Source organism: Gorilla gorilla, chromosome 12 (assembly GCF_029281585.2).
Source record: "Gorilla gorilla gorilla isolate KB3781 chromosome 12, NHGRI_mGorGor1-v2.1_pri, whole genome shotgun sequence".
NCBI classification, from domain to species: Eukaryota; Metazoa; Chordata; class Mammalia; order Primates; family Hominidae; genus Gorilla; species Gorilla gorilla.
Genome location: NC_073236.2, coordinates 138,492,585 through 138,518,365, shown reverse-complemented (window position 1 = coordinate 138,518,365; position 25,781 = coordinate 138,492,585). Strand labels below are relative to the sequence as shown.

The 25,781-nt window shown below is 44.1% G+C and overlaps 1 protein-coding gene across 6 annotated transcripts in view; it reads left to right on the top strand.

Annotated features, from left to right (window-relative positions):
* TPO (thyroid peroxidase) overlaps window positions 1-25,781 on the top strand; it is a 120,758-nt gene that overhangs the window by 33,672 nt on the left and 61,305 nt on the right. For all 6 annotated transcript variants that reach the window (XM_063696090.1, XM_055378694.2, XM_055378692.2 and 3 more), the window contains exons 5-7: window positions 2,990-3,119; window positions 5,372-5,578; window positions 24,716-25,234. In XM_063696090.1, the coding sequence (XP_063552160.1) occupies window positions 2,990-3,119; window positions 5,372-5,578; window positions 24,716-25,234 (856 nt within the window). The remainder of the gene's footprint in view (window positions 1-2,989; window positions 3,120-5,371; window positions 5,579-24,715; window positions 25,235-25,781) is intronic.

The window sequence follows — 25,781 nt, the reverse complement described above, 5'->3', positions numbered from 1 at the left end:
ATTGTAATGTCCTAGTGAGCTGCTGAAATATAAAAGTCAATCAGCAAAAAAAAGTCACTGCTTAAGCAGTTAAATTAACATTATTTTTAATTGAGTGATCTAACACCTCCCTATGAGCCATACTTTATGGAATTTCAATAAAGACAAACCAACCATAATGAATCTGAACACTTTATTAAAGCAATCTTTCCAATCTTCAGTTGCTGACGTATTGCAGCTGATTATATGCATTACTCTCCCATACATTTTTGCAAATTGAGCCACTTTGGTGTGCTGGAGATTAATGAAGTATTAATAACAGAATTATTCTCCCCTTATGGTCCCTGCAGACATAGAGAAGTAACCATGTCCCCAAGCCTCCTGCCGCTGCTGACCGCTCATCATCCAATGTCCTGGATGAGGTAGCAGCAGGTGCACAACAGTAAGAATAAAAGCTCCTCTCCTCTAACGTACGGAGCTGCGTGGTGGCCTTAGAGACTTTTAAACCGGAAGAGTCTCAGCTCTTCAGTCTACCTCAAGGACAAAACAGATCTTTCCTTCACAAATGTTGCCCAGGTTACAAACAGTTCTTAGTAGAACCTTAGTCCTTTCATTCCTGTGCAGAACATCTAAATCGGTCATATTTAATACGAATGACTAATGTATGCTATAACCATAAAGGCAATGGTAATTTATGACAAAACTACACTAATTTTTAAATATTTATATTCCCAAACACTCCAAATGTTTTAAAAAGTTATTTATCTTGTCATGATTCTTGTAGACTTCACTCCTTGTATTTTTTAAGTGCGTACACATCAGATATGTGGGAGGATTTTCAAAGCCTGCATCCTAGTCACGCCTGACTCTTTTGTCATGTGCCTTGCAAAGCTTCCCAATACCAGTTGTCCATGATGCAGCTTCAGACTCTGCAGACTCAGCCCTGGTTGTGTTGCATGACTCTGCAGCTGCCACACACAGAACCTCAGTGCTGGTTGTTCGCACACGGGCGTGACTGACAGATACCAATGGAACCCGGATATCATGACAATGTTAGACCCAAAACAATCTGTATTTATTTTTAACAAAAGGAACCTACTTTTTTCCACAAAAAAATTCTGTTTTTTCTCTTTGAATTGACTTTTATATTCTAATTCTCTCATATTTCCTTCCAAATGCAGAATAATTTATGCCTTATAAATTGAGCCATTTTCTTCCAAATGTAGAATATTTTATACTTGAAAAATCCTTTATTTTTAATAAGTTTTACATATTTCTTTACCTATCCTCCACAGATACTTATGCTCATGTTATATATTTGATACATTCATTTATATATTCTTCACATTCATATAGTCTTACCATGCATTTATATATTTGAACATGTATTTTATTTTGTATGTTACTTTTTATGTATTTTATAAATTTAAATTTCACATTTAGAAAATGTTCAGTGAGCACCAGGGCCTCAGTGTTCATTGTTTTCTTCAAGATTGAGTTATTTTTTACACATTATTAGAACACAATTGATTTAATAAGCACGGATCTATGACAGATGTTGGTAATTATTATGCATAGAGATAAATATTTATTGGAATTAGTTTATTGATGAGATGGGTGGAGTTTCAGTTAGTTCCTTCATCAGTTGGCTGAACATCACCTGTGGGCCAAGGGGCCATGCACCCTGGTTACCCGAGATCCTTCCTATTTATGCCTCCTGTCCCAGGAAATTATTAATAACTAATAGTGCCCCTGTCTCCTCAAAAGTATTCCACTTTGGTTAGGAATTATACGGTTGCCCTACATACCATAGATGAGACAGTTCAGCAGCAACCCTGTGATTATTTTTACCTTTGCAGGTGGAAGGTGCCTAGAAACCTGCTCCTGTGACTATGTCGCTGGGAAACGTTTTGCCATAGGAATGCCATCTGGCCCTCAAAACTCCTTCTGAGATACAGAAGAAAATGAACATATAATGAGCTATCATTAAAATGATTTTTATTCATGTATCAGCAAATAATTCAATAACATTGTCCTCCAAATTTCTAAGCAAAATATTGGAAAATACCTCATTTGCACGAAGGATTAGTTACCAATCTTGAGTCTTTTATTTCTTCAGTTTCCAGAAGATGCTCTGAGCCATATCAAGTGACTGTTAATTGTGCCTACACCCCTTCAACTTAGGGCACCTTGCTTAACACAGTACACTCGGAACTAAGTGTGAAATCAAAACATTCAACACACCTTTACCTTATCATGCGCTTCAAATACATTTTTGTCAGAATATCTTTTGACCCATAGAACAAAACTGCAGACCAGCCTGCTTATGGGAAACTTCACCATCTAGCCTATTGGCTGAAGCCATCGTCATCGCCAAATCAAACAGCCAAATACAACTGACTCTCTCTCTCTCTCAGGAGAGACTTAACTTTATTTTTAACTTACTTTATTTTAATTCAAATTCATTTATTAATGGTTCCTTTGACAACCAGCTCACTTCTGAAATCAGAAAACCAGCAACTTCCTCAGTTCCCACAAGTTCGCCTGGACAATCACATGGGCAGGAACAGGTGCGACACCCTGGTGGCCTCATGGTGCTTTGATTAAAGGATGCTTTATGCCACAGGATTTCAAATGATCTCTTTGTTCGGAGTACCAGAAGTTTCTGTCCTGCAGAGAACTGCACCTGGTACATTCTAGAAGGGTGGGAGACCCTCCTTCAGAAAACAGGGGAGTGGGAAGGAACCCTGCAGGCAGCCACCTCCAGACAGCATGTGCTGAGCTCGGGAGAGGGTGCCTGTGGGAACCAAGCCTCTGGAATGAGCTCCCTTGAAGCCAGTCATGACCTGGGCCTCCAGGAGGCCTTTCGGGTCTTCTGGGGAGCTGTGCCCCTTGGGCCTCCGGAGAGACCCCACTTATTCTCCCTGAGAATGGTGCCTTATATCTGGAACTCACTGCTTCTGTGTTCTTCTCCCCCATCTCAAACACATCCTTGCATTTGTCTCCGCAGAGACCACCCCAGATGGGGCGCCTCCAACACGGCCCTGGCACGATGGCTCCCTCCAGTCTATGAGGACGGCTTCAGTCAGCCCCGAGGCTGGAACCCCGGCTTCTTGTACAACGGGTTCCCACTGCCCCCGGTGGGTACTCAGAACGCTACTATCCTGGACTAAGATTGGGTCCCGTGATGCTGAGGGAGGGAAATAGCCTTTTACTGGGTTCTTGCTCATGCTGGGTGCTGCGTGCGATTCCCTCAGATCCTCCCAGCCTCCCTTTGATGTAGCAATCACTGTTTCTGCCCTATGGCTTAGGAGCCGAGGCTCAGGGAGATTGAAATCTCTTAGTGAGTGGAACCCTGCAGATTTAAATTAAGTTTTCTCAACCCTAACATTTATGATCCTGAAAATCACTTCAGTGTTTTCAGATAAATTCCTTTATCCATCATGTGGGCTAGGTACATCCCAAGATGATTATGAGTTCAGCAATCCACTTGTTGATGTAAAGATGACTGCTTTACTCCCAGAGGTGAATTTATTTGCTGAACACTCATAGCCTAGTAGAATCTACTGGTCTATTTGGTCAAAAAATGGGTCATTTTGCTTGTAATTTAACTACTCATTTCAATGAATAAGCCAGCCTGTTTGCTCTTGTGCCATGTTCAGTGATGAAATTATCTAGAAATACAGCAGTGGATGTTCTGTTTAGCCCAAAGAGCGCAGGTGGTAGGACTCAGGTCTGACTCAGACCAGCTGTAGACAGATACACCAGCACAGAGTTCCCCTATGAAAGCCAACAACTTTACCTAGGCAATTTTCCTAGGCGGGCTTTTAGTAAGAGGACCCGGTGTTCCCAGAAGCCGTGAGCAGCCCTGGGTAGAGCTGGAGGCTGTGTCACTGAAGACGGCTCGGTGCTCCCAGCAGCAGGGATAAGGCAATTGGGCTCACGCTCTGCTCCCACTGACTTCCTGCAAGTTGCTTGCCTTCTTGGCCTTAGTTGGACAATCCCTAAAATGGGATAACACTGTCTTACCCACCTTATGCTCAACAGTGGACCAGTTCAACCCCCAAGGCTTTTTAAACTCTCAGTATTATGAGATTGTGATTCTCTAAACCCATATTTGCTCAGAATTATTTCACTGTTGAGAAAAATCAGAGTTCAAGTGTCTTTAAATGAAATTGTGTTGGTTTTCTACCCAGCTGTGACAAATTGCTCCAAATTTAGTGGCTGAAAACAACATAAATGTGATCTTCCAGTTTCACAATCAGTGTCTGATGTCTCACTTTGGCTCAAATCAAGGTGCTGAGGAGCTGGTTCTTTCTGGGAGCTCCAGGGGAGATCCCTTTCCTGGCAATTCCAGCTTCTGGAGGTGCCTGCATCCCCTGGCTCATGGCCCCTCCTTCCAAGCCGGCAATGTTGTCTGTCTCTGTGCCTTTGTTTAGAGTCACATCTCCACCTCCCGTCAGGAGAGGGCCTCCAACTTTAAGGATCCATGTGACTGGATTGGACACTCGTGGAGACCCAGGACAACCTTCCCATCTCAAGGCCCTTAATGTAATCGCATCGGCAGGCTCCAAGGATTAGCGAATGGATGTTGTGGGAGAGGCATTTTTCTGCCTCCACAGATGACCCACTGACCCTCAAAGATTCATACCCAGTCCACATGCCTAACATGCTCACCCCATTCCAAGATTCCCCCAAACCCCATCCCATGACGGCACCAACTCTAGGCCCAAATCCAATCCAAATCTCACCACATAAATCATCCACATCAGGTAGGGCAGGCTTAGGGTAAGATCCATCCAGGACAAAATTCCTCTCCATCTGGACCTAGCCTGTAAGACAGGGAAGCTTGTCGTCTGCTCTCCAGATGCCCTGGAGGAACGGTGTTAAACGTAACAGCAACAGATGTCTGGGTGGAGAAAGGAAAGGAAGGGGAGTCACTCCTCCCAACCCACGTGGAAATCCAGCCAAGCAACTCCCTTAGGCTTCAAGGCCAAGGAGTACTCGCCTGTGGCTGGAGGCTCTGCCCTCTGAGTCATGGACTCAACTGTCCTAAAGCCTGGCTGTTTTGTCAATGACTCTTCACTTAATCCCCACAACAACACTGAAAGCTCAACCTTTCCATATTAACTTACAGATGAGGAGGTGAGGGCTGAGGGAAGTTAATGCCAGGCCCTCCAGCCACCACAAATCAAGGCAGGGATTCGAGTCCAGAGGCATCTGTCTTCAAAACTCACATTCCTCCCGCCCTAACTCCAGGGCACAGATCTCCTAGGGGCACCTGGAACTCTGTGAACAAGAACCACACCAGGAAGTGCATGATCCCAAAGGGTCATCTTTCTGCTACCACGGGGTCCTCCTATGTCCTGACCAATGGTCTCTTCCTACCCAGGTCCGGGAGGTGACAAGACATGTCATTCAAGTTTCAAATGAGGTTGTCACAGATGATGACCGCTATTCTGACCTCCTGATGGCATGGGGACAATACATCGACCACGACATCGCGTTCACACCACAGAGCACCAGCAAAGCTGCCTTCGGGGGAGGGGCTGACTGCCAGATGACTTGTGAGAACCAAAACCCATGTTTTCCCATACAAGTAAGTTTTAGAAAACGTTTCTATGTTTGTTATGAAACTAAGTGCTGTTTAAAACGTCAAACAGAATGGTATAAAATAAAATGTGAAAGTCTGTTTCTTTTGTCCTATTCCCAGGGGTAGCAGTTGTGAATATCTGGTGCATCTCACTGGAAATTACCTGGGTACACATATATATAGCATGTATGATAGCGTGTGGGCAGATGTGTACATAGCATGTATGATACTGTGGGCACATGCATATATAGCATATATGATAGTGTGTGGGCAGATGTGTACATAGCATGTATGATTCTGTGGGCACATGCATATATAGCATGTATGATAGTGTGTGGGCAGATGTGTACATAGCATATATGATACTGTGGGCACATGCATACATAGCGTATAGAATTACGTGTGGGCACATGTATTGGCACATCGCGGGTGGGCAGGTGTGTATATAGCATGTATGATAGTGTGTGGTCGTGTATATAGCGTATAGGATTACATGTGGGCATGTATATTAGCATATATGATCTCGGGTGGGCACATGTGTATATGGCATATAAGATAGTGTGTGGGCACGTGTGTATATAGTGTATAAAATACTGTGTGGGCATGTGTATATATAGCATATAGGATAGTGTGTGGGCATGTGTGTATGTGGTGTATAACATACTGTGTGGGCACGTGTGTATGTGGTGTATAACATACTGTGTGGGCACGTGTGTATGTGGCACATAAGATAGTGTGTGGGCACGTGTGTGTGTAGCATATAAGATAGTGTGTCGGCACTTGTGTATATGGTGTATAAGACAGTGTGTGGGAATGTGTTTATATGGCACATAAGATTGTGGGCACGTGTATATGGCACATAAGATAGTGTGCAGGCACGTGTGTATATCGCATATGAGATAGTGTGTGGACATGTGTGTATATAGGATATAAGATAGTGTGTGGGCATGTATGTATATGGCATATAGGATAGTGTGTGGGCACATGTGTATATAGCATATAAGATAGTATGCAGGGATGTGTGTATATAGCATATGAGACAGTGTGTGAGCATGTGTGTATATAGCTTATAAGACAGTTTGTGGGCACATGTATATATGGCATATAAGACAATTTGTGGACATGTGTGTATATGGCATATAAGATAGTGTGTGGACATGTGTGTATATGGCATATAACATACTGTGTGGGCACATGTGTTTATAGCATATAAGACAGTTTGTGGGCACATGTGTATATGGCATATAAGACAGTTTGTGGACATGTGTGTATATGGCATATAAGACAGTTTGTGGACATGTGTGTATATGGCATATAAGATACTGTGTGGGCACGTGTGTTTATAGCGTATAAGTTAGTTTGTGGGCACGTGTGTAAATACAGCCTATGATCCCATGTGTACCTGCACTTTTTCTCATCCTCTGTGTCACATCATGTGCATGCTCAGTGCCTGGTAAGGACCACTTAGCAATAGTTCTTATTCATGTCTGCTTAACATTAAGTGAACAGAAATGTAATTGTTTATGACTTCTTAATATTCCATTTGTGTGTGCATTATAATCTATCTAACCACTTTCCTTATTAATGAGCATGAGTTGCTTTCTGCTTCATTGCTGTTTTTATGCTGACACAAATAATGAGGCAAAGAGCACACTTGGCCCTCAATCTTTGTGCCCATGTGCACACGTGATGGATCCAGGGGTAAGATTGCTAAGTCTTAATAAAAGGAATAATATTGGGGGAAAGGTGGAAAAGGAGCACCATAAAGACTGTGTCAATCATAGAAACTGAATTTCAACCAGGTCCAGCCTCTGTCCCTGGGAGGAGGTCTCTCTCTCTCACATGCTGGGGCTCAGACCCTGGGAGACGGGGGGCCCCTCACTCTTCTCTGCAGAGCCCCCTCACCAGGGAGGCCCCCTGCATGTGTCCCCCGCTGCATGTACCTCTAACCTGGGATTCTTTCTTTCTTTTTTTTTTTGAGCTGGAGTCTTGCCCAGGCTGGAGTGCAGTGGCGCAATCTCAGCTCACTGCAACCTCCACCTCCCAGATATAAGCGATTCTCCTGCCTCAGCATCCTGAGTAGCTGGGACTACAGGCATGCACCACCATGCCCAGCTAATTTTTCTAATTTTAGTAGAGATGGGGTTTCACCATGTTGGCCAGGCTGGTCTCAAACTCCTGACCTCAAGTGATCCACCTGCCTTGCCCTCCCAAAATGCTGGGATTACAGGTGTGAGCTGCTGCGCCCGGCCCTACTGTTCAGTCTCCACCACCCAGGACCCCAAAGTTCTCATCTGTTAACATTAGAGCTGTTAGATCTTGCAGAAGTACCTGTATCTTCAGCAATGAACAGTCCACCAAGCAGAGGCCCTCGTTCCCAGCTAAGTGGCTCCCCAGCAGAATCTGTGCAAAAAATGACTGAGTTATGCAGCCTGGAGAAGCAGTGGAGATGGGCACTATTATCTATCAGGTCTTGGGTTCCAGACTTGCCTTGTAACTTATTATCTGCGTGTATATAGGTTTGTTGTCCGTAAAAAGAGTATATTTCCCAGGCTTGCCTTGTAACTTATTAGCTGCATGTATATAGGTTTGTTGTCCGTAAAAAGAGTATACTTCCCACCTAATAATGTAGCAATTAGAATGAAATGAGACCGAATTTGCAAAACCAGGCTCAGAGAAGGAATTCGATGAATGTGTATTGTTATTGCTGTGTTGCTGGAAGCGTAGACGCCTGAGAGGGATGTGGGGTGATTAGGGGAGCTCAGCAAGGAGGGAGCACGTTGGGTAGGGAGCTGCACTGAGAGAACTACTCTGTGTGGAGGTTCCACCATTGGGCTCCCCTGGAGCTGCACTGAGAGAATCACCGTGTAGTGGGGTGGGGGCTCCACTATTGGGCTCCCCTGGAGCTGCACTGAGAGAAACTCTCGCTGGTTTGGGCAAGAGCTGGTGAAAAGCAGCCTTGGAAGAAGGAGGGATCGTTCTTGCAAGTCTGCAGCTGCTATTGGGGTGATTTGTGTTTGTCCAGACAGGTGGGACAGTAGTGGCCACCACCTGGGTGGGAAGGACACGGGAGGCACTGAGGCCAGACAAGGACCCCAGGAAAAGCCCAGCCCTTCAGGAGGTCAGGGGCCTCTGGCCAGGGCATCATCCCGGGCATGTTCCACTGATATCCAGGGCCACGTGATGGTTGGAGTGAGCCCCACGCACCTGCCCACAGGGGCTCCTTCCTCCATCCACAATACTCAAAGTTACATGGATAGCTGCGCTCATATAAAGATAAATGTATTAATGTAGGTTAAAACTTTTTCTTTGGCCTAAATGTTTATTATTTTCTTCTGATTTTAAAATAAATTAAAGATTTTGTGAGCACACTTACTCCTGTGACCCTAGGCACTGTGGCTACGGTGCCTCCTGGGTAAGCTGGCCCTGGGGAAACTGGACTTCCACCTGCCTCAGGGGAGGAATTGGCCTTTTGTCCTAAGAAAAGTCTCCTCAGAAGAACCCGAGTGGGAGTGAAAAGCAAAAGTGAGTTGGGCCCCAGGGCCCCCCGCCCCACCGGGCATAAATATACCCACAGGAATGCACACACCCACAGGCACAGGTGACTGTGACCACCTATACACGTGTGTGTACACCCTTGTGCACACACATGCACACCCACCCACACCCACACACACACGTGCACACAGGCACATGCACCTATACATGCTCATGACACACAGACCCACACACACACCTGCACACACCTTACATGCACACAGCTGCTCCAGGATCCTTCTGCTGACATGGGGACCCTGTGTAACTCAGGAGTGTATTGGACAAGGGCGGGGGGCCGTGGCAAGGAGCAGGATACTGTGATGCCCGTGGAGACCCCCGCAGAGGTTCTGGGGGGTCCGGGCACTGGCTCCTTCGGGGCTCCCTACTGGATCTCAAGGGAAAGGCGGGTGCTCTCATCAGCCATGTCACTCTCCAGTGTCCTCCTTTCTTTTTAGGGCTCAGTTAGAGTGAGCCCGGTCACCCCGGGTACCGTCTCTCTGCCCTATTTCAACTTTCTCTTCTGGCTCTTCTGGGCCAGCCTGTCTTTCGTGGGGCAGGACTAGGGTTGACAGCACTTCCCTTCCACACGGAGCACATGCTTGTTGGACCCTGAAGGCAGAGAGGCTGGGGCAGGTGCTGTGGGCAGCAGGCGGGGAGGGGCTGGACCATCTCAGGCGGGGAGCCTGGAGGCCTTGTTCCCAGGAGCTGAGGAGCTGACTCCAGACCTCAGGGCTCTGCGCTAAGGGCCCTGGACACAAACCCAGGGCACGGACGAGAGGCAAACCCTCAGGGGACGACTTGAAAATATGGAATCACAAGGAATTGTTATCTTCATCCTATAAAGAGCTCTTATAAAGCAATGAGAAAAAAATAAACACCCAATGGAATAAACACCCGATGTGAACAAGAAAATTACAAGAAAACCCAAATACGTGTGTGTAGGTAAACACACACACACACACACACATAGATATCAGTGAAAGATAAATGAACAGCAAGACGCTGTTTTTAAACATACAGACTGGAAAGAAATCATGAAATTTTAATTTAGTGTTGTTCAGGGTATTGAGAAATGACTTGCATCCATACGTTGCTGTGCAAAAGTAAACTGGTGAATACATTCGGGACACGATGTGACATAAGGTATGAAATGAAATCAAGCCCATTCACACCACCACAAGAATCTTCCCGAGGGACAATGTCCAAACTTCCCTTAAAAGTGGGTGAATATGTTAGTTTGTCACAATTGTTTATATCACCAAAATACTGAAAAACTTTAAACGTTGATCACAGGCTATGAGCATGAGAAACACAAGCAACTTTAGATAATCATGTTATACAGTGATATTATGGAAATGGCGAAATGTTGCCCAGCTTAGTAAAATTTTAGATCATATTCTACTTGTCACTTTTCTTATTTCAAAATGTTCATTATTGAGCATATATTATCTTTGTACTTAGAGAAAAATAACAATAAAATTATTTGTAAATAATTTTAAAAATAAAAGGCAAGACCACATCTGGCAGGGAGGACACCTGCGTGCCCGTGGGTGAGAACGTGGGAGAGGCCCCAGGGTGGGTCTCCAGGGCACTTTCCAGGGCTCTTGGTGTCAGGCATGAACCTCCTGGCTTGCAGTTAAGAGTGTCTGTCAATTATTCAGATCCTGTCCATCCCCAGGGCAGCCTTCAGTAGTTGAGTGATTGAGCTAACAGGCACTCCAGTGAGATGAAAAATATACGGTATACTCTAGGAGTAGCTCCATAAACCCAATAGATGACACATCATAAATCAGTGCTTTTAAATGTTTGATGTCCTTTACACTCAAAGCATCCAGTTTGGTCTCTGAGTATTTACGGTGGAGTGGGAGGGTGGAAGTTCTTAGTGAGCTTGGAGTAAGTTGGGACTTTTGAATCCCAAAGCAAAACAGAAAATGATCCACACAATTTATCATATCTATGTTTATTCAGTTTTCCTAAGGGAAACATGTTTCCAGCAACTACACGAGACTATAAATTAAAGTGTTTTGAGTCTCTGACTACTGATCATTCAGCCCAGGGAGCTGTGAGAGCTTCGCAGCATCCTCTATTTTAGGACTGGGCTTTTCTTCATGACCTTGCTCCTTCTGGTCTCGGCTAAGTGGGGGTGCGGGCAGCCCGATGATGTTCCACTGGGCGCTGCAAACCCCCCATCCACTGCAGAAAATATGTAGCTATGAATGTATCGACAACCTCAAAGCTATGCAAGCCTCCTCATGCACACCAATGTGTATCTCTAGGTACATATTACAAAGTGGAGTTAGTGGGTTACGAATTATGTTCATGTTGGAATTTTTTATTTCCATAAGTTATTGAGAACAGGTGGTGTTTGGTTACATGAGTAAGTTCTTTAGTGGTGATTTGTGAGATTTCGGTGCACCCATCACCCAAGCAGTATACACTGAACACAATTTGTAGCCTTTTATCTCTCACTCCCTTCCCACCCTTTCCCCCTGAGTCCACAAAGTCCACTGTGTCATTCTTATGCCTTTACATCCCCATAGCTGAGGTCTCACTTATGAGTGAGAACATAAAATGTTTGGTTTTCAATTCCTGAGTTACTTCACTTAGAATAATAGTCTCCAATCTCAACCAGGTCGCTGCAAATGCCATTAATTCACTCCTTTTTATGGCTGAGTAGTATTCCATCGTATATAAAAAAATCACAGTTTCTTTATCCACTCATTGATTGATGGGCATTTGGGTTGCTTCCACAGTTTGGCAATTGTGAATTGTGTGGCTATAAACACGCGTGTGCCAATACATTTTTCGTATAATGACTTCTTTTCCTCTGGGTAGATACCCAGGAGTGGGATCGCTGGATCAAACAGTAGTTCTACTTCTAGTTCTTTAAGGAATCTCCACGGTGTTTTTCCGTAGTGGTTGTACTAATTTACATTCCCACCAGCAGGGTAGAAGTGTTGTTCCCTTTTCACCATATCCACACCAACATCTATTATTTGTTGATTTTTTTAATTATAGCCATTGTTGCCTGAGTAAGGTGCTATTGTGTTGTGTTTTGATTTGCATTTCCCTGATCATTAGTGATGTTGAGCATTTTTTCATGTTTGTTGGCCATGTGTGTATCTTCTTTTGAGAATTCTCTATTCATGTCCTTAGCCCACTTTTTGATGGGATTGTTTGGTTTTTCTTACTGATTTGTTTGAGTTTGTTGTAGGTTCTGGATATTAATCCTTTGTCAGATGTGTGGATTGTGAAGATTTTCTCCCACTCTGTGAGTTGTCTGTTTACTCTGCTGACTGTTCCTTTTGCTGTGCAAAAGCTCTTTAGTTTAATTAAGTCCCAACTATTTATCTTTGTGTTTATTGAATTTGCTTTTGTGTTCTTGGTCATTAAATCCTTGCCTGAGCCAATATCAAGAAGAATTTTTCCAATGTTATCTTCTAGAGTTTTTATAGTTTCAGGTCTTAGACTTAAGTCCTTGATCCATCTTGAGTTGTTTTTGTATAAGGTGAGAGATGAGGATCTAGTTTCATTCTCCTACACATGGCTTGCCAATTATCGCAGCATCATTTGTTGAATAGGGTGTCCTTTGCCCACTTTATGTTTTTGTTTGCATTGTCGAAGATCAATTGGCTGTAAGTATTTGGGTTTATTTCTGGGTTCTCTATTCTATTCCATTGGTCTATGTGCTTATTTTTGTACCAGTACTATGCTGTTTTGGTGACTATGGCCTTATAGTATAGTTTGAAATCAGGTAATGTGATGCCTCCAGATTTGTTCTTTCTGCTTAGTCTTGCTTTGGCTATGCAGGCTCTTTTTTGGTTCCATACAAATTTTAGGATTTTGTTTTCTAATTTGATGAAGAATGATGGTGGTATTTTGATGGGAATTGTGTTGAATTTGTAGATTGCTTTCAGCAGTATGGTTGTTTTCACAATATTGACTCTAGCCATCCATGTGCATGGGTTGTGTCCCATTTGTTTTTGTTGTCTGTGGTTTTTTTCAGCAGAGTTTTGTAGTTTTCCTTGTAGAGATCTTTCATCTCCTTGGTTAGGTATATTTCTAAGTATTTTATTTTTTTCAGCTATTGTAGAAGGGGTTGAGTTCTTGATTTGATTCTCAGCTTGGTTGCTGTTGGTGTATAGAAGAGCTACTGATTTGTGTACATTAATTTTGTATCCAGAAATTTTTCTGAATTCTTTGATCAGTTCTAGGAGCTTTCTGGAGGAGTCTTTAGGGTTTGCTAGGTAAACAATCATATCATTAGCAAACAGCAACAGTTTGACTTCCTCTTTGCCGATTTGGATGCCCTTTATTTCTTTTGTCTGATTGCTCTGGCTAGGATTTCGAGTACTATGTTGAAGAGGAGTGGTGAGAGTAGGCATCCTTGTCTTGTTCCCGTTCTCAGAGGGAATGCTTTCATCTTTTCCCCATTCAGAATTATGTTGGCTGTGGGTTTGTCATAGATGGCTTTTAATACATTGAGCTATTTCCCTTGTATGCCAATTTTGCTGAGTTTTAATCATAAAGGGATGCTGGATCTTTTTGAATGCTTTTTATGCATCTATCGAGACGATCATGTGATTTCTGCTTTTGATTCTGTTTACATGGTGTATCACATTTATTGACTTGTGTATGATAAGCCATCCCTGCATCCCTGGTATGAAACCCATCTGATCATGGTGGATTATCTTTTTGATATGCATTGGATTTGGTTAGCTAGTATTTTGTTAAGGATTTTAGCATCTATGTTCATCAGGGATATTGGTCCGTAGTTTTCTTTTTTGGTTATGTCCTCTTCTGGTTTTACTATTAGGGTGATACTGGCCTCACAGAATGATTTAGGAAGGATTGCCTGTTTCTCTATCTTGTGGAGTAGTGTCAATAGGATTGGTAACAATTCTTCTTTGAATGTCTGGCAGAATTCTTCTGTGAATCTGTCTGGTCCTTGACTTTTTTTGTTGGTAATTTTTGTATTACCATTTCAATCTTACTGCTTGTTTTTGTTCAGGGTGTCTAATTCTTCCTGACTTAAGCTAGGAGGGTTATATCTTTCCAGGAATTTATCCAACTCTAGGTTTCCCAGTTGGTGTGCATAAAGCTGTTCATAGTAGCCATGAATGACCTTTTGTATTTCAGTGGTGTCAGTTGTTATATCTCCCATTTTGCTTCTAATTGAGCTTATTTGGATTTTCTCTTCTTTTCTTGGTTAACCTTGCTAATGGTCTATCAATTTTATTTATCTTTTCAAAGAACCAGGTTTTTGTTTCATTTATCTTTTGTATTTTTGTTGTTGTTGTTTCAATTTCATTTAGTTCTGCTCTGATCTTGGTTATTTCCTTTCTTCTGCTGGGTTTGGGTTTGGTTTGTTCTTGTTTCTCTAATTCCTTAAGGTGTAACCTTAGATTGTCAGTTTGTGCTCTTTCAGATTTTTTAGGTAGGCATTTAGGGCTATGAACTTCCCTCTTAGCACTGCCTTTGCTGTATCCTAGAGGTTTCGATGGGTTGTGTCATTATTGTCGTTCAGTTCAAAGAATTTTTTTTTTTTTTTTTTGAGATGGAGTTTCGCTCTTGTTGCCCAGGCTGGAGTGTAGTGGCACAATCTCGGCTGATTGCAACCTCCGCCTCCCGGGTTCAAGTGATTCTCCTCCCTCAGGATCCCAAGTAGCTGGGATTATAGGCATCCACCACCATGCCCAGCTAATCTTTTGTATTTTTAGTAGAGATTGGGTTTCACCACGTTGGCCAGACTGGTCTTGAACTCCTGGTCTCAGGTGATCCACCAGCCTCAGCCTCCCAAAGCGCTGGGATTACAGGCATGAGCCACCGTGCCTGGCCCCAAAGAATTTTTTAATTTCCATCTTGATTTCATTTTTGACCCAGTGTCATTCAGGAGCAGATTATTTAATTTCCATGTATTTGCATGATTCTGAAGGTTCCTTTTGGAGTTGATTTCCAGTTTTATTTCACTGTGGTCTGAGAGAGTGCTTGATATAATTTCAATTTTCTTAAATTTATTGAGGCTTATTTTGAGACCTATCATATGGTCTATCTCGGAGAAAGCTCCATGTGCTGTTGAATAGAATGTGTATTCTGCAGTTGTTGGGTAGAATGTTCTGTAAATACCTGTTAAGTCCATTTGTTCCAGGGTATAGTTTAAATCCACTGTTTCTTTGTTGACTTTCTGTTTTGATAACCTGTCTAGTGCTGTCAGTGGAGTGTTGCAGTCCCCCACTATTACTGTGTTGCTGTCTATCTCATTTCTCAGTTCTGTTAGTAATTGTTTTATAAATTTGGGAGCTCCAGTGTTAGGTGCATATTTATTTAGGATTGTGATATTTTCCTGTTGGACAAGGCCTTTTATCATTATATAATGACCCTCTTTGTCTTTTTTAACCACTGTTGCTTTAAAGTTTATTTTGTCTGATATAAGAATGGCTACACTGCTCACTTTTGGTGTCCATTTGCATGGAATGCCTTTTTCTATCCCTTTACCTTAAGTTTATGTGAGTCCTTATGTGTTAGGCATGTCTCTTGAAGGCAGCAGATGGTTGGTGAATTCTTATCCATTCTGCAATTCTGTATCTTTTAAGTGGAGCATTTAGACCATTTACATTCAATGTTAGTACTGAGATGTGAGGTATCATTCCATTCATTGTGATATTTGTTGCCTGTACACCTTGGGTTTTTGTGATTTTGCTGGTTTTTTTCATTGTATTTTTGTTGTATAGGTCCTGTGAGATTTATGCTTTAAAGAGGTTGTGTTTTGATGTGTTTCCAGGATTTGTTTCAAGATTTAGAGCTCCTTTTAGCAGTTCTTGTAGTGCTGCCTTGGTAGGGGTGAATTTTCTCATCATTTGTTTGTCTGAGAAAGATTGTTATCTTTCCTTCATTTATGAAGCTTAGCTTTGCTGGATACCACATTTTTGGTGGATAATTGTTTTGTCAGAGGAGGCTGAAGATGGGTCCCAATCCCTTCTAGCTTGTAGGGTTTCTGCTGAGAAATCTGCTGTTAATCTGATAGGTTTTTACTTTATAGGTTACCTGGTGTTTTTGTTTCACAGCTCTTAAGATTCTTTTCGTCATCTTAACTTTAGGTAACCTGATGACAATGTGCCTGGGCAATGATCTTTTAGCAATGAATTCTCCAGGTGTTCTTTGAGCCTCTTGTATTTGGTGTCTAGGTCTCCAGCAAGGCCAGGGAGGTTTTCTTCGATTATTCCCCAAAATAAACTTTCCAAACTTTTAGATTTCTCTTCTTCCTCAGGAATGCTAATTACTCCTAGGTTTGGTCATTAGACATAATCCCAGACATCTTGGAGGCTATCTTCATATTTTCTTATTCTTTTTTCTTTGTCTTTGTTGGATTGGGTTAATCTGAAGACCTTGTCTTTGAGCTCTGAAGTTCTTTCTTTTGCTTGTTTGATTCTATTGCTGAGACTTTCCAGTACATTTTGAATTTCTCTGAGTGTGTCCAATGTTTCCTGAAGTTTTGATTGTTTTTTATTTGTGATATCTATTTCCTTGAATATTTCTCCCTTCTTGTATCATTTTTCTGATTTCCTTATATTGGGCTTTGCCTTTCTCTGGTGCCTTCCTGATTAGCTTAATAATTAACCTTCTGAATTCTTTTTCAGGTAAATCAGGGATTTCTCCTTGGTTTGGATCCATTGCCAGTGAGCTAGTGTGATTTTAGGGGGTGTTGAAGAGCCTTATTTTGTTATATTACCAGAGTTGGTTTTCTGGTTCCTTCTCATTTGGGTAGTCTCTGTCAGAGGGGAGGTCTGGGGCTCAAGCCTGTTGTTCAGATTCTTTCGCCCACGGGGTGTTCCCTGGATGTGATTAGTACTCTCCCTGTTTCCTAGGGATGTGGCTTCCTGAGAGCTAAGGTGTAGTTATTGTTATCTCTCTTCTGGATCTAGCCACCAAGTTCAAATTGTTACAAAGTTCAGCTGGCGGTTTCCTTCTCCCTGTGGCCTTTTACAGGTGCCTCTGGCAGCCCTCCTGAAGGACCCCTGTGAGGCAAGGTGGAAATGGCTTCCTAGGGGACCCAGAGAGCCCACAGGGCTTTTCTGGCTGCTTCCTCTACTCTTGTATTCCACTCGGCTCTCTAAATGGACTCAGCTCCGGGTAAAGTCAGAATCTTCTCCCGTAATCTAGACCTTCAGGTTCCGCAGTGGGGGTGCATGTTCAGGGTGGACGATCTCTCCCAGTTCCGCAGTTTGGGCACTCACAGTATTTGGGGTGTCTCCCGAGTCCTGCAGGAGCCATCCGCTTCCTTCAGAGGGTCTGCGGGTTCTCTTGGCTTTCCTAATCTATTCCTGCCGTCGTTCTGGAGCAAAAGTTCACGACGTGAGCCTCCACACACTGCTCTGTTTGTCCAAGTGAGAGCTGAAATCTAGTCCTGCCTCTTGTCTGCCATGATCCATCACAAAAAATCCTCCTCATGTTGGAATTTTAATAGGTACTCCCGAATTTCTCTGCAGCAATGAGATGGCGAATTGTATTTTCTAATTGATTATTTCTCAGCAACAATTAATCTTACATAATTCCTATTATTTTCCAATGCGGTAAAGAAGAAAATCTTGAATTTTACATTATTGGCTTTAAAACCTGTATCTGTGTCTCTTTTGTTGACCTAAAGCAAGAAGCTGAGGCACAAAATACATTTTAAAGAGTTTACTTGAGCCAAAATGAGAACAGCTGCCCGGAATACTTAGATCCAAATAACCTTGGACGTGAGCTTTGTTAGATCTTTGCTGCAAACAGGTTTCAAAGGCGAAAAAGGTGGACAAGGAGTGAGCCTTGGTCCTTCACTCTATATGATTGCTTGGCTTTTCATTTTGTTTACGGTGCCGTTATTCATAAATTTAGGTCGATTTTAGTCAATTTTTTTTCTTCTCTATGACATCTAAATTGTTATCTTACTGAGCAGGTCTTCCTTATCTGGTATATATAATAATATATATATAAATATATTTTTCTATATTTTATTTTAAACATACTAAAAACTGGGCTTGATATACAACTTTGTTTTATTATGACTCTATTTTGTGTAGATAAAATACTGCTTTAGTGAGTAACATTTAAAAAAGCCATGGTGAGAGCAGCATCTGGCTCTGTTCCTAGATAAAGGGCATGATTCTGATGTTTTTCCTCACATACTGTGTCTACTAGGAATTTCTGCTAGACAACTTCAGTTAGAAATTTGAAAATCTTATTTGTAATTTCCCAAGAATTTTAATGAGGCTTGTGGGTTCCAGCTTTACTCAATGCCTTCCCAGCATTGGCGGAGGAGGCCACAGGGCTTCCACTTCACTTCATTATTGTGTGAGCTACACTGGTAGATTTCCAATGCAGTGCCATATTTACATGGCCTGCATGATGGTGATGCAGGTTTTCATTTATTCTTGGATTGAATTTGCTAATATTTTATTTGAAATGTTGCCTCTCTCTTCATAAGCAGAGTTGTGCTACAGTGCTCTTTTCCGATGCTGCACCTATTTGGGTGTTACAAACACACCAGCATCTGACAGTGGTCAGGGGTTGCCCATTCTTTTACTACGCTCAGGATTACCTTGTCTAAAATCAAATTTGGGCTTTTTGTTTTGAATAACTGGTACAGCTTATTTGTGACTCTGGTCCTGATAACCTCTGGGGTGGCAGATCTTTGGTTATGGGCTCAGTTCTGGGTGCAGTTAGTCTATTCAAGCCCTTAAGTCTTTCCTGTTCTTTATTTTCTATTACCTTCCTATTACGCTTTTTCATCTACTTCACATTTCTCACCCTCTTATGCTAAAAGTGAGTTGAGTTACGTTCACTGTGTCGTGCTTTTCGACAAGTGTAGTTAAGACCATGTATTTTCCTATGACCACCCCCCCCACAAATTTTGATACATGGTCCTTACATTGATGTTAATTCAAAATAGGTTTTAATTCAAATAAGAATTTCTTACATTAAACTTGAGCACCCACATGTAAGTGTAATTTCACATAAATGTAAAACTTAAACTGCGCCTGACTCTCCCGACACGTGGCTCTTCCTCTCCCTCCCTCATTTGCTAGACTCTCCTCCTCCTCACTCCCATGTTCTCCACTCATGCCCCTGCCCCCAAACCAATCACTTGACTCCCAAATGTTGATATTTGAAGTGTGTGTAGGGGAAAGGGGGCATGATAAATGAAACTAGAATAGTAAGAAGCTGGTGTAGACAGCATAGTGGGCTCAAAGGGATTCACTGGGCACCCTGTTTTAATCAGCATGCCCTTGCTATGATCTCAGCACTCATGGCATGCCCTTCCCATGATCCTAATGTTCATGGCGTGCCCTTCCCATGATCCTGATGCTCATGGTGTGCCCTTCCCATGATCTGAAAGTTCATAGCACATGCCCTTCCCATGATCTGAAAGTTCATAGCACATGCCCTTCCCATGATCTGAAAGTTCATAGCACATGCCCTTCCCATGATCTGAATGTTCATAGCACATGCCCTTCCCATGATCTGAAAGTTCATAGCACATGCCCTTCCCATGATCTGAAAGTTCATAGCATACCCATCCCATTCTTTGAGTGCTCATAGTATGTTCTTCCTGTGATCTGAGTGCTGATATCATGCCCTTCCCATGATGCAAATGCTCACAGCATGCACTTCCTGTGATCTGAACGCTCATAGAGTGCTCTTCCTGTGATCCAAATGCTCATGGCATGCCCTTTGCATGACCTGAATGCTCATGGCGTGCCCCTCCTGTGTTCTGAATGCTTATAGAGTGCCCTTCACATGATCTGAGTGCTCATGGTGTGTCCTTTCTGTGATCCAAATACTCATGCTATGTCCTTCCCTTCATCCAAATGCTCATGGTGTGTCCTTCTGATGATCTGAGTGCTCATAGTGTGCTCTTCCCACGATATGAGTGGTCACGGTGTGCCCTTTCCATGATATGAATGCTCACTTGGCTACACCTAAAGAAGTCATGCACAAGCATATTCTCTCGAATGTTGTTAATAAAAACAAGACTATGCTGAGTACACGTTCTGTATCTTGGATTCTCACTCAGTAGTGATGCGTCCTGGAAATCCCCCCAGTGGAGCGCCAAGCCATCCCTGCTTACGGCTGGACTGTTCCACACTCCGGGTCACAGCCATGGGTGTGCCCTTCCGTGTTGCAGCCTCTGCCACAGCGTGGATCACCAGAAGTGACACTGCCAGGTTGGAAGGCAGCTTTAGCACTGCTGTGCTGGTACTACTGTCTAAAAATTCTGTGACCCTCACAGCAACGACTGAGTGTACCCCTTACCCACATTCGCCATCCACACTAGCAACAGCCTTAATTGTTTTTTTCTCATTTTTTTCTGCTTGTTTGGCGGCAAAAAAAAAAAAAAAAAGAGAGAGAGAGAGAGATTTCGTTGTTACATTAGTTGCTTTCCCTGAATGTTAGTGAATTTTAAAGTTGTCCTTTATTTATCTTTTTTGGCAATTTGTATTTGTTCAACAAATGATCTGTTCATAGCCTTTGTCCATTTTTCTACTATTTGACTCTTAATTGATTTTAATTGCTCCATTCCACTCTAGATGTTAACTCTCTATCTCTCACTTTTCTTACAAATGTTTTTCTCCAGCCCCATCAATACAGAACTGTCAGCATAAAGCACTTTCATATTTTATAAGGCCAGGTCTACTGATGTGTTGATGGCTTCTAGGCTCAGTTTTGGTTCAGGAATCTCCTTTGCTCGAAGTCGACAGTGACCTCCTGGGTGGTATTACATACAGCATGGGTTTCCATTCATTTTGCACAGTGGACAGTCTGGGTGCGTTTTATTCCCATCCAGATGGAAAATCAGCTGGTTCTGCCCTCCTTCTCCCCACAGGCCTAGATAACACTTTGTCACAGAAGAACTGGGGTCTGGTTCTGGGCTGTCTGTCTTCTTTTATTAACAGATTCATCTGTTCTTGTTGACAATACTGTGTGGACTTGGTCATAGCAGCCTTATAGTATATCCTATTATCTGTCAAGTCAATACTGCATCACCATTCTTTTCCCTAGTTTATTAAGGAATAAATAAATAATGGAATTTGTATCTTCATATAAACTTTAAAATTAATTTATTTCAAAATGAAAAAGTACTATCATTATTGTAAATGAAATTGCATTTAATTTATACACTCATTTAGAGAGAAATGATCTTTTCCCAAATTTTTTGTATATTTAATGATGTTTTATGATTTTCTTTTTGTAGATCATGTGATTATTTTGTTAAATTTACACACCTGATTTTGATCAACTTTTTTGTCATTATGAAAGGGATTTTTTTTTTCTCCATTACCATTCGTGGTACTTTGCTAAAGAACAAAACAAAAAGGAAAGAAGGAAAAGAACGGTTTTATACTTTTCCTCAGATCGAAGACATTTTTTAAAGAAATGTTATCTTTTTTTAGAATTTTTAGATGTTGTAGACATCTAACATAGCATTAAGAAAAAATAATTTTATTATGTTTTAAATCTTATTCTCTCTTATAGTAGTTTTACCAGCTCTTATTTTATTTTCTAGACTTTGGTCTAACTGAGATAGTACTAAGTACCAGCAATGATAGTGGGAGTTTCTGCTAGTCCTTAATTTTAAATTAAATTGTTCCATTGTTTCACTGCTCGAGATAATATTTGTTATTGTTTCTACATTATATTTTAGCAATTCCAATCTATTCTCTTTCTATTTAACCAGGAATGGTAAGTAATAGTAAATTGTATTATTGCATTTTAAGTACCTGTGATATTAATTTTTCTTCTTTAATTTGCTGACACCCTGGAAAATACAACTCTATTCTCCAACATGGAACCATTCTGTGAATAGATTCTATTTGACTATGGTAATTGCTGTTTTGATTGGCTGCCCTATCTTTTATTATTTTATTTAGAAGGGATATTGATCTGTATGCCCTGTCCTTATCCTGTTTTCATCAGAGGCCAATACAAAAGTTTCGCTGACTCTGTAGAGTGCACTGGGGCCCTTTTCATCTTTTCCATGGCTGAAATAGTTTAAGCAACCTTGGAGTTACCTATCCTTTCGAGATTTGATAGAAGTCCACCGTCAATGCCATCTGACCTCTGGATTTCTGATCACCTTGTCTATCTCTTCCATCCTCATTGTCCATTGGAGTTTTACATTTCTTCTTGGAAAAGCTGTGGTTATTTCTGTTTTGTTAGGGAGTCATCGATCTGTTCTTCATTTTCCAATGTGTTGCCATGAAACCGCATATACAGTCGCTCCTGATTCTTCTCATCTCTCCTGCATGCCTGAGCCCTGCTCCTTTCTCATGGCAAATCCTGCCTCCCTCTGTGCCCTTTCTTTGTTTTCCACATTCGGTTGTGAAGCAGGGCTTCATGTTTTCTTCCCACCAGGTCTTTTATTCATAGTTAACCATTTTAACTTCTGCATGCATTAATTTAACTTTCTCATTTATTTTCGCTTTAGCTCTTTGTTACTTAACTAAACTCTTAAAATAGCTACTTAATTTCTTGGTTTTTGTTGTTTTGATGAAAGCAATTTAAAGAGCACAGATATTCTTCTGAGGAAGGCTTTGTTGGTGTGCTTGAATTTTCTTAACAAGTGAGTTAACTTTTCATTGATTTCTAGAGAGACTTTCAGCTCTTCTTAAGAGTCTCTTTGAATCAGTGAGTAGGAGAATTTGCAGCTCCTTGTTATTTATTTGTAATTTTATTATTATTTGTGCTCTTCAATTTAATTCCTCTATTTCCTCCCATTCTTGGGGCCTCTGGGCCTGTATATTCTGAAGGGCATGCACTGAAGTTCCGGCTGTCACGGTTTTCTTGGCTTTCCTACTCTTTCGCTGAATTTCAGCTCCTCACTGGGTTCCCTGCTGGCCCCAAGTCCTCACCTCCTCTACTCTAAGCCTCGCAGGCCTCCCTGAGGCTCTCAGTGGAAGCGCTTTTTTTTTTTTTCTTTTTTTTTTTTGAGACGGAATCTCGCTCTGTCGTGGCCCAATCTCGGCTCACTGCAAGCTCCGCCTCCCGGGTTCACGCCATTCTCCCGCCTCAGCCTCCCGAGTAGCTGGGACTACAGGCGCCCGCCACCACGCCCGGCTAATTTTTTGTATTTTAAGTAGAGACGGGGTTTCACCGTGTTAGCCGGGATGGTCTCGATCTCCTGACCTCGTGATCCGCCCACCTCGGCCTCCCAAATTGCTGGGCGCCCACCTCAGCCTCCCAAAGTGCTGGGATTACAGGCGTGAGCCACTGCGCCCGGCCGGAAGCGCTTTTTTAATGCATGACCTTTTTCATGTGGACCCTGTGCTGGCTCTGAGCCAGGGCTGGGGCCTCGTCGCTGCCCCGACCCCCAGCTGGCCTTGGGCTGCACAGCTGCCAGGCCTGGGCGCTGCCCAGAGGGGTTCTGACAGCATCTGCTTTGCTGCTTCACCACAAGGCCGACTCCCTCTCACCTGCATTCTTTCTGCTGCACCTCCTGTGCCTGGGTCCATCAGGAGCTCGGCCTGTCTCCCTGCACCGCACCGCACCGCACCGCACCGCACCGAGCGGCGAACCCCTGAGCGGCTGCTGGCTCGCTGGCCGCATTTCCCTAATTGACCCCAGGTCTTCTGTTCCTTCCTACTCCTCAGTGCCCAGGCTGCACTTTGCCCCGAGAGGAGCTTTCCCCTTATTTTCACTGGTAATAATAATGTCCTATTACCAGAAGACCGTGATCTTCAGGAAGAGTCTCTTTCGGAATCTGTCCAACCCCGGTGATCTTGTGATTCTGGATGAGCGATTTAACCTCCTAAATCTGATAACGCCCAGGGTAGGGCCTGACCCCGTGACACCTCCCCAGGGAGGAAGAGCTGACAGGGAAAGGGCACATGCTCTCTGCAGCCCACAGAGCTCGACTCTTCCCAGGAAACCTGTAAATCTGGAAAAAATGTTTTAGATCTCCATGTTACAGATGAGAAGATGGAAGCTGGCCACAGCCAGAGGTGGAATCCCACCCAAGGTCTCCTCACTCCCCTCAAGCTGCCTTTACACTAAACAGTGATGCCCACAAAACTCGCAGACTGTTTACTCATTGTGCTCCTAAACCAAGTCCATGGCACTGGAAAGAAAGAGGTCAGCTCTTCCGAAAGTCAGAAAATAAACCAGACCGGGGATTCCATGAGCAGCTAGAGCAGGTCTGAGCAGGAGCGAGACTGGCTCAGGCCAAGAGCGTCTGAGCTTTGGGGAGATGTGGACTCCTAGGATGTGGGGTCCATCCTCTGGGTTCAACCTCTTCCAGGCAAGAGACCACCAGTGAGCAGGCTGAGGGGAGGTGCGGGGCTGGCTGGACCGACCCCTGTAGCCTCTTCCAGGCAAGAGACCACCGGTGAGCAGGCCACGGGGGAGGTGGGGGGCTGGCTGGACCAACCCCTGCAGCCTCTTCCAGGCAAGAGACCACCGGTAAGCAGGCCGGGGGGGAGGTGAGGGGACTGGCTGGACTGACCCCTGCAGAGGACTGGAGGGGCAGAGAAACGTGCGGCGCTGCGGGGTCGTCGCCGGCCTCGAACTTCTAGAGTCTTACAAAGGGTGCACGGGGGCCCTGGGTGACCTTGAACTCCCCTTTGCCTGCAGCTCCCGGAGGAGGCCCGGCCGGCCGCGGGCACCGCCTGTCTGCCCTTCTACCGCTCTTCGGCCGCCTGCGGCACCGGGGACCAAGGCGCGCTCTTTGGGAACCTGTCCACGGCCAACCCGCGGCAGCAGATGAACGGGTTGACCTCGTTCCTGGACGCGTCCACCGTGTATGGCAGCTCCCCGGCCCTAGAGAGGCAGCTGCGGAACTGGACCAGTGCCGAAGGGCTGCTCCGCGTCCACGCGCGCCTCCGGGACTCCGGCCGCGCCTACCTGCCCTTCGCGCCGCCACGCGCGCCTGCGGCCTGTGCGCCCGAGCCCGGCATCCCCGGAGAGACCCGCGGGCCCTGCTTCCTGGCCGGAGACGGCCGCGCCAGCGAGGTCCCCTCCCTGACGGCACTGCACACGCTGTGGCTGCGCGAGCACAACCGCCTGGCCGCGGCGCTCAAGGCCCTCAATGCGCACTGGAGCGCAGACGCCGTGTACCAGGAGGCGCGCAAGGTCGTGGGCGCTCTGCACCAGGTGCGCGGGGTGGTCCTGGGCGCCCTGGGTGGCTGCCGGCAAAGCGGGGGGCGCCTCGTGTGGGTGCGCAGCATCGTGGCTTCTCTCTCCCAGGTACTTGCACAGCCATCATGGGCGCCCACATGGGTGAGCTCCAGGTCGTGGGGCCCTGTGTGGGTGTGCAGTCCTGCTGGGCGCCCTGCATGGGCGTGTGGAGGGTCATCGTGAGCTCCTGTGCAGGGGCCGAAGGGTAACTCCGGAGCTGGCGGCCCTCCGGGGCCCCTCTGTCCCACCTGCTTACCCTCCAGCCAGCTGGTGATTATCCCACCAAGACCCAACAACCACAGCCCCCCAACAATGGCAGCCAGACCACCCAGGTTTCCCGGTGCGCACAGCCAAGCTACGTGCTTTACAGATTTCAACTCATTTAATAGTTCCCAGAACAACCCTTGGAGGTGGGTGGACCAGGAGTGCTGGTGTTTTTGTATTTCAGAGACAATGCAGTGAATGAAGAACCGACTCTGTGTGAGGATTCTGAACTAACAAGTTAGAGTCTATTTGAAACCTT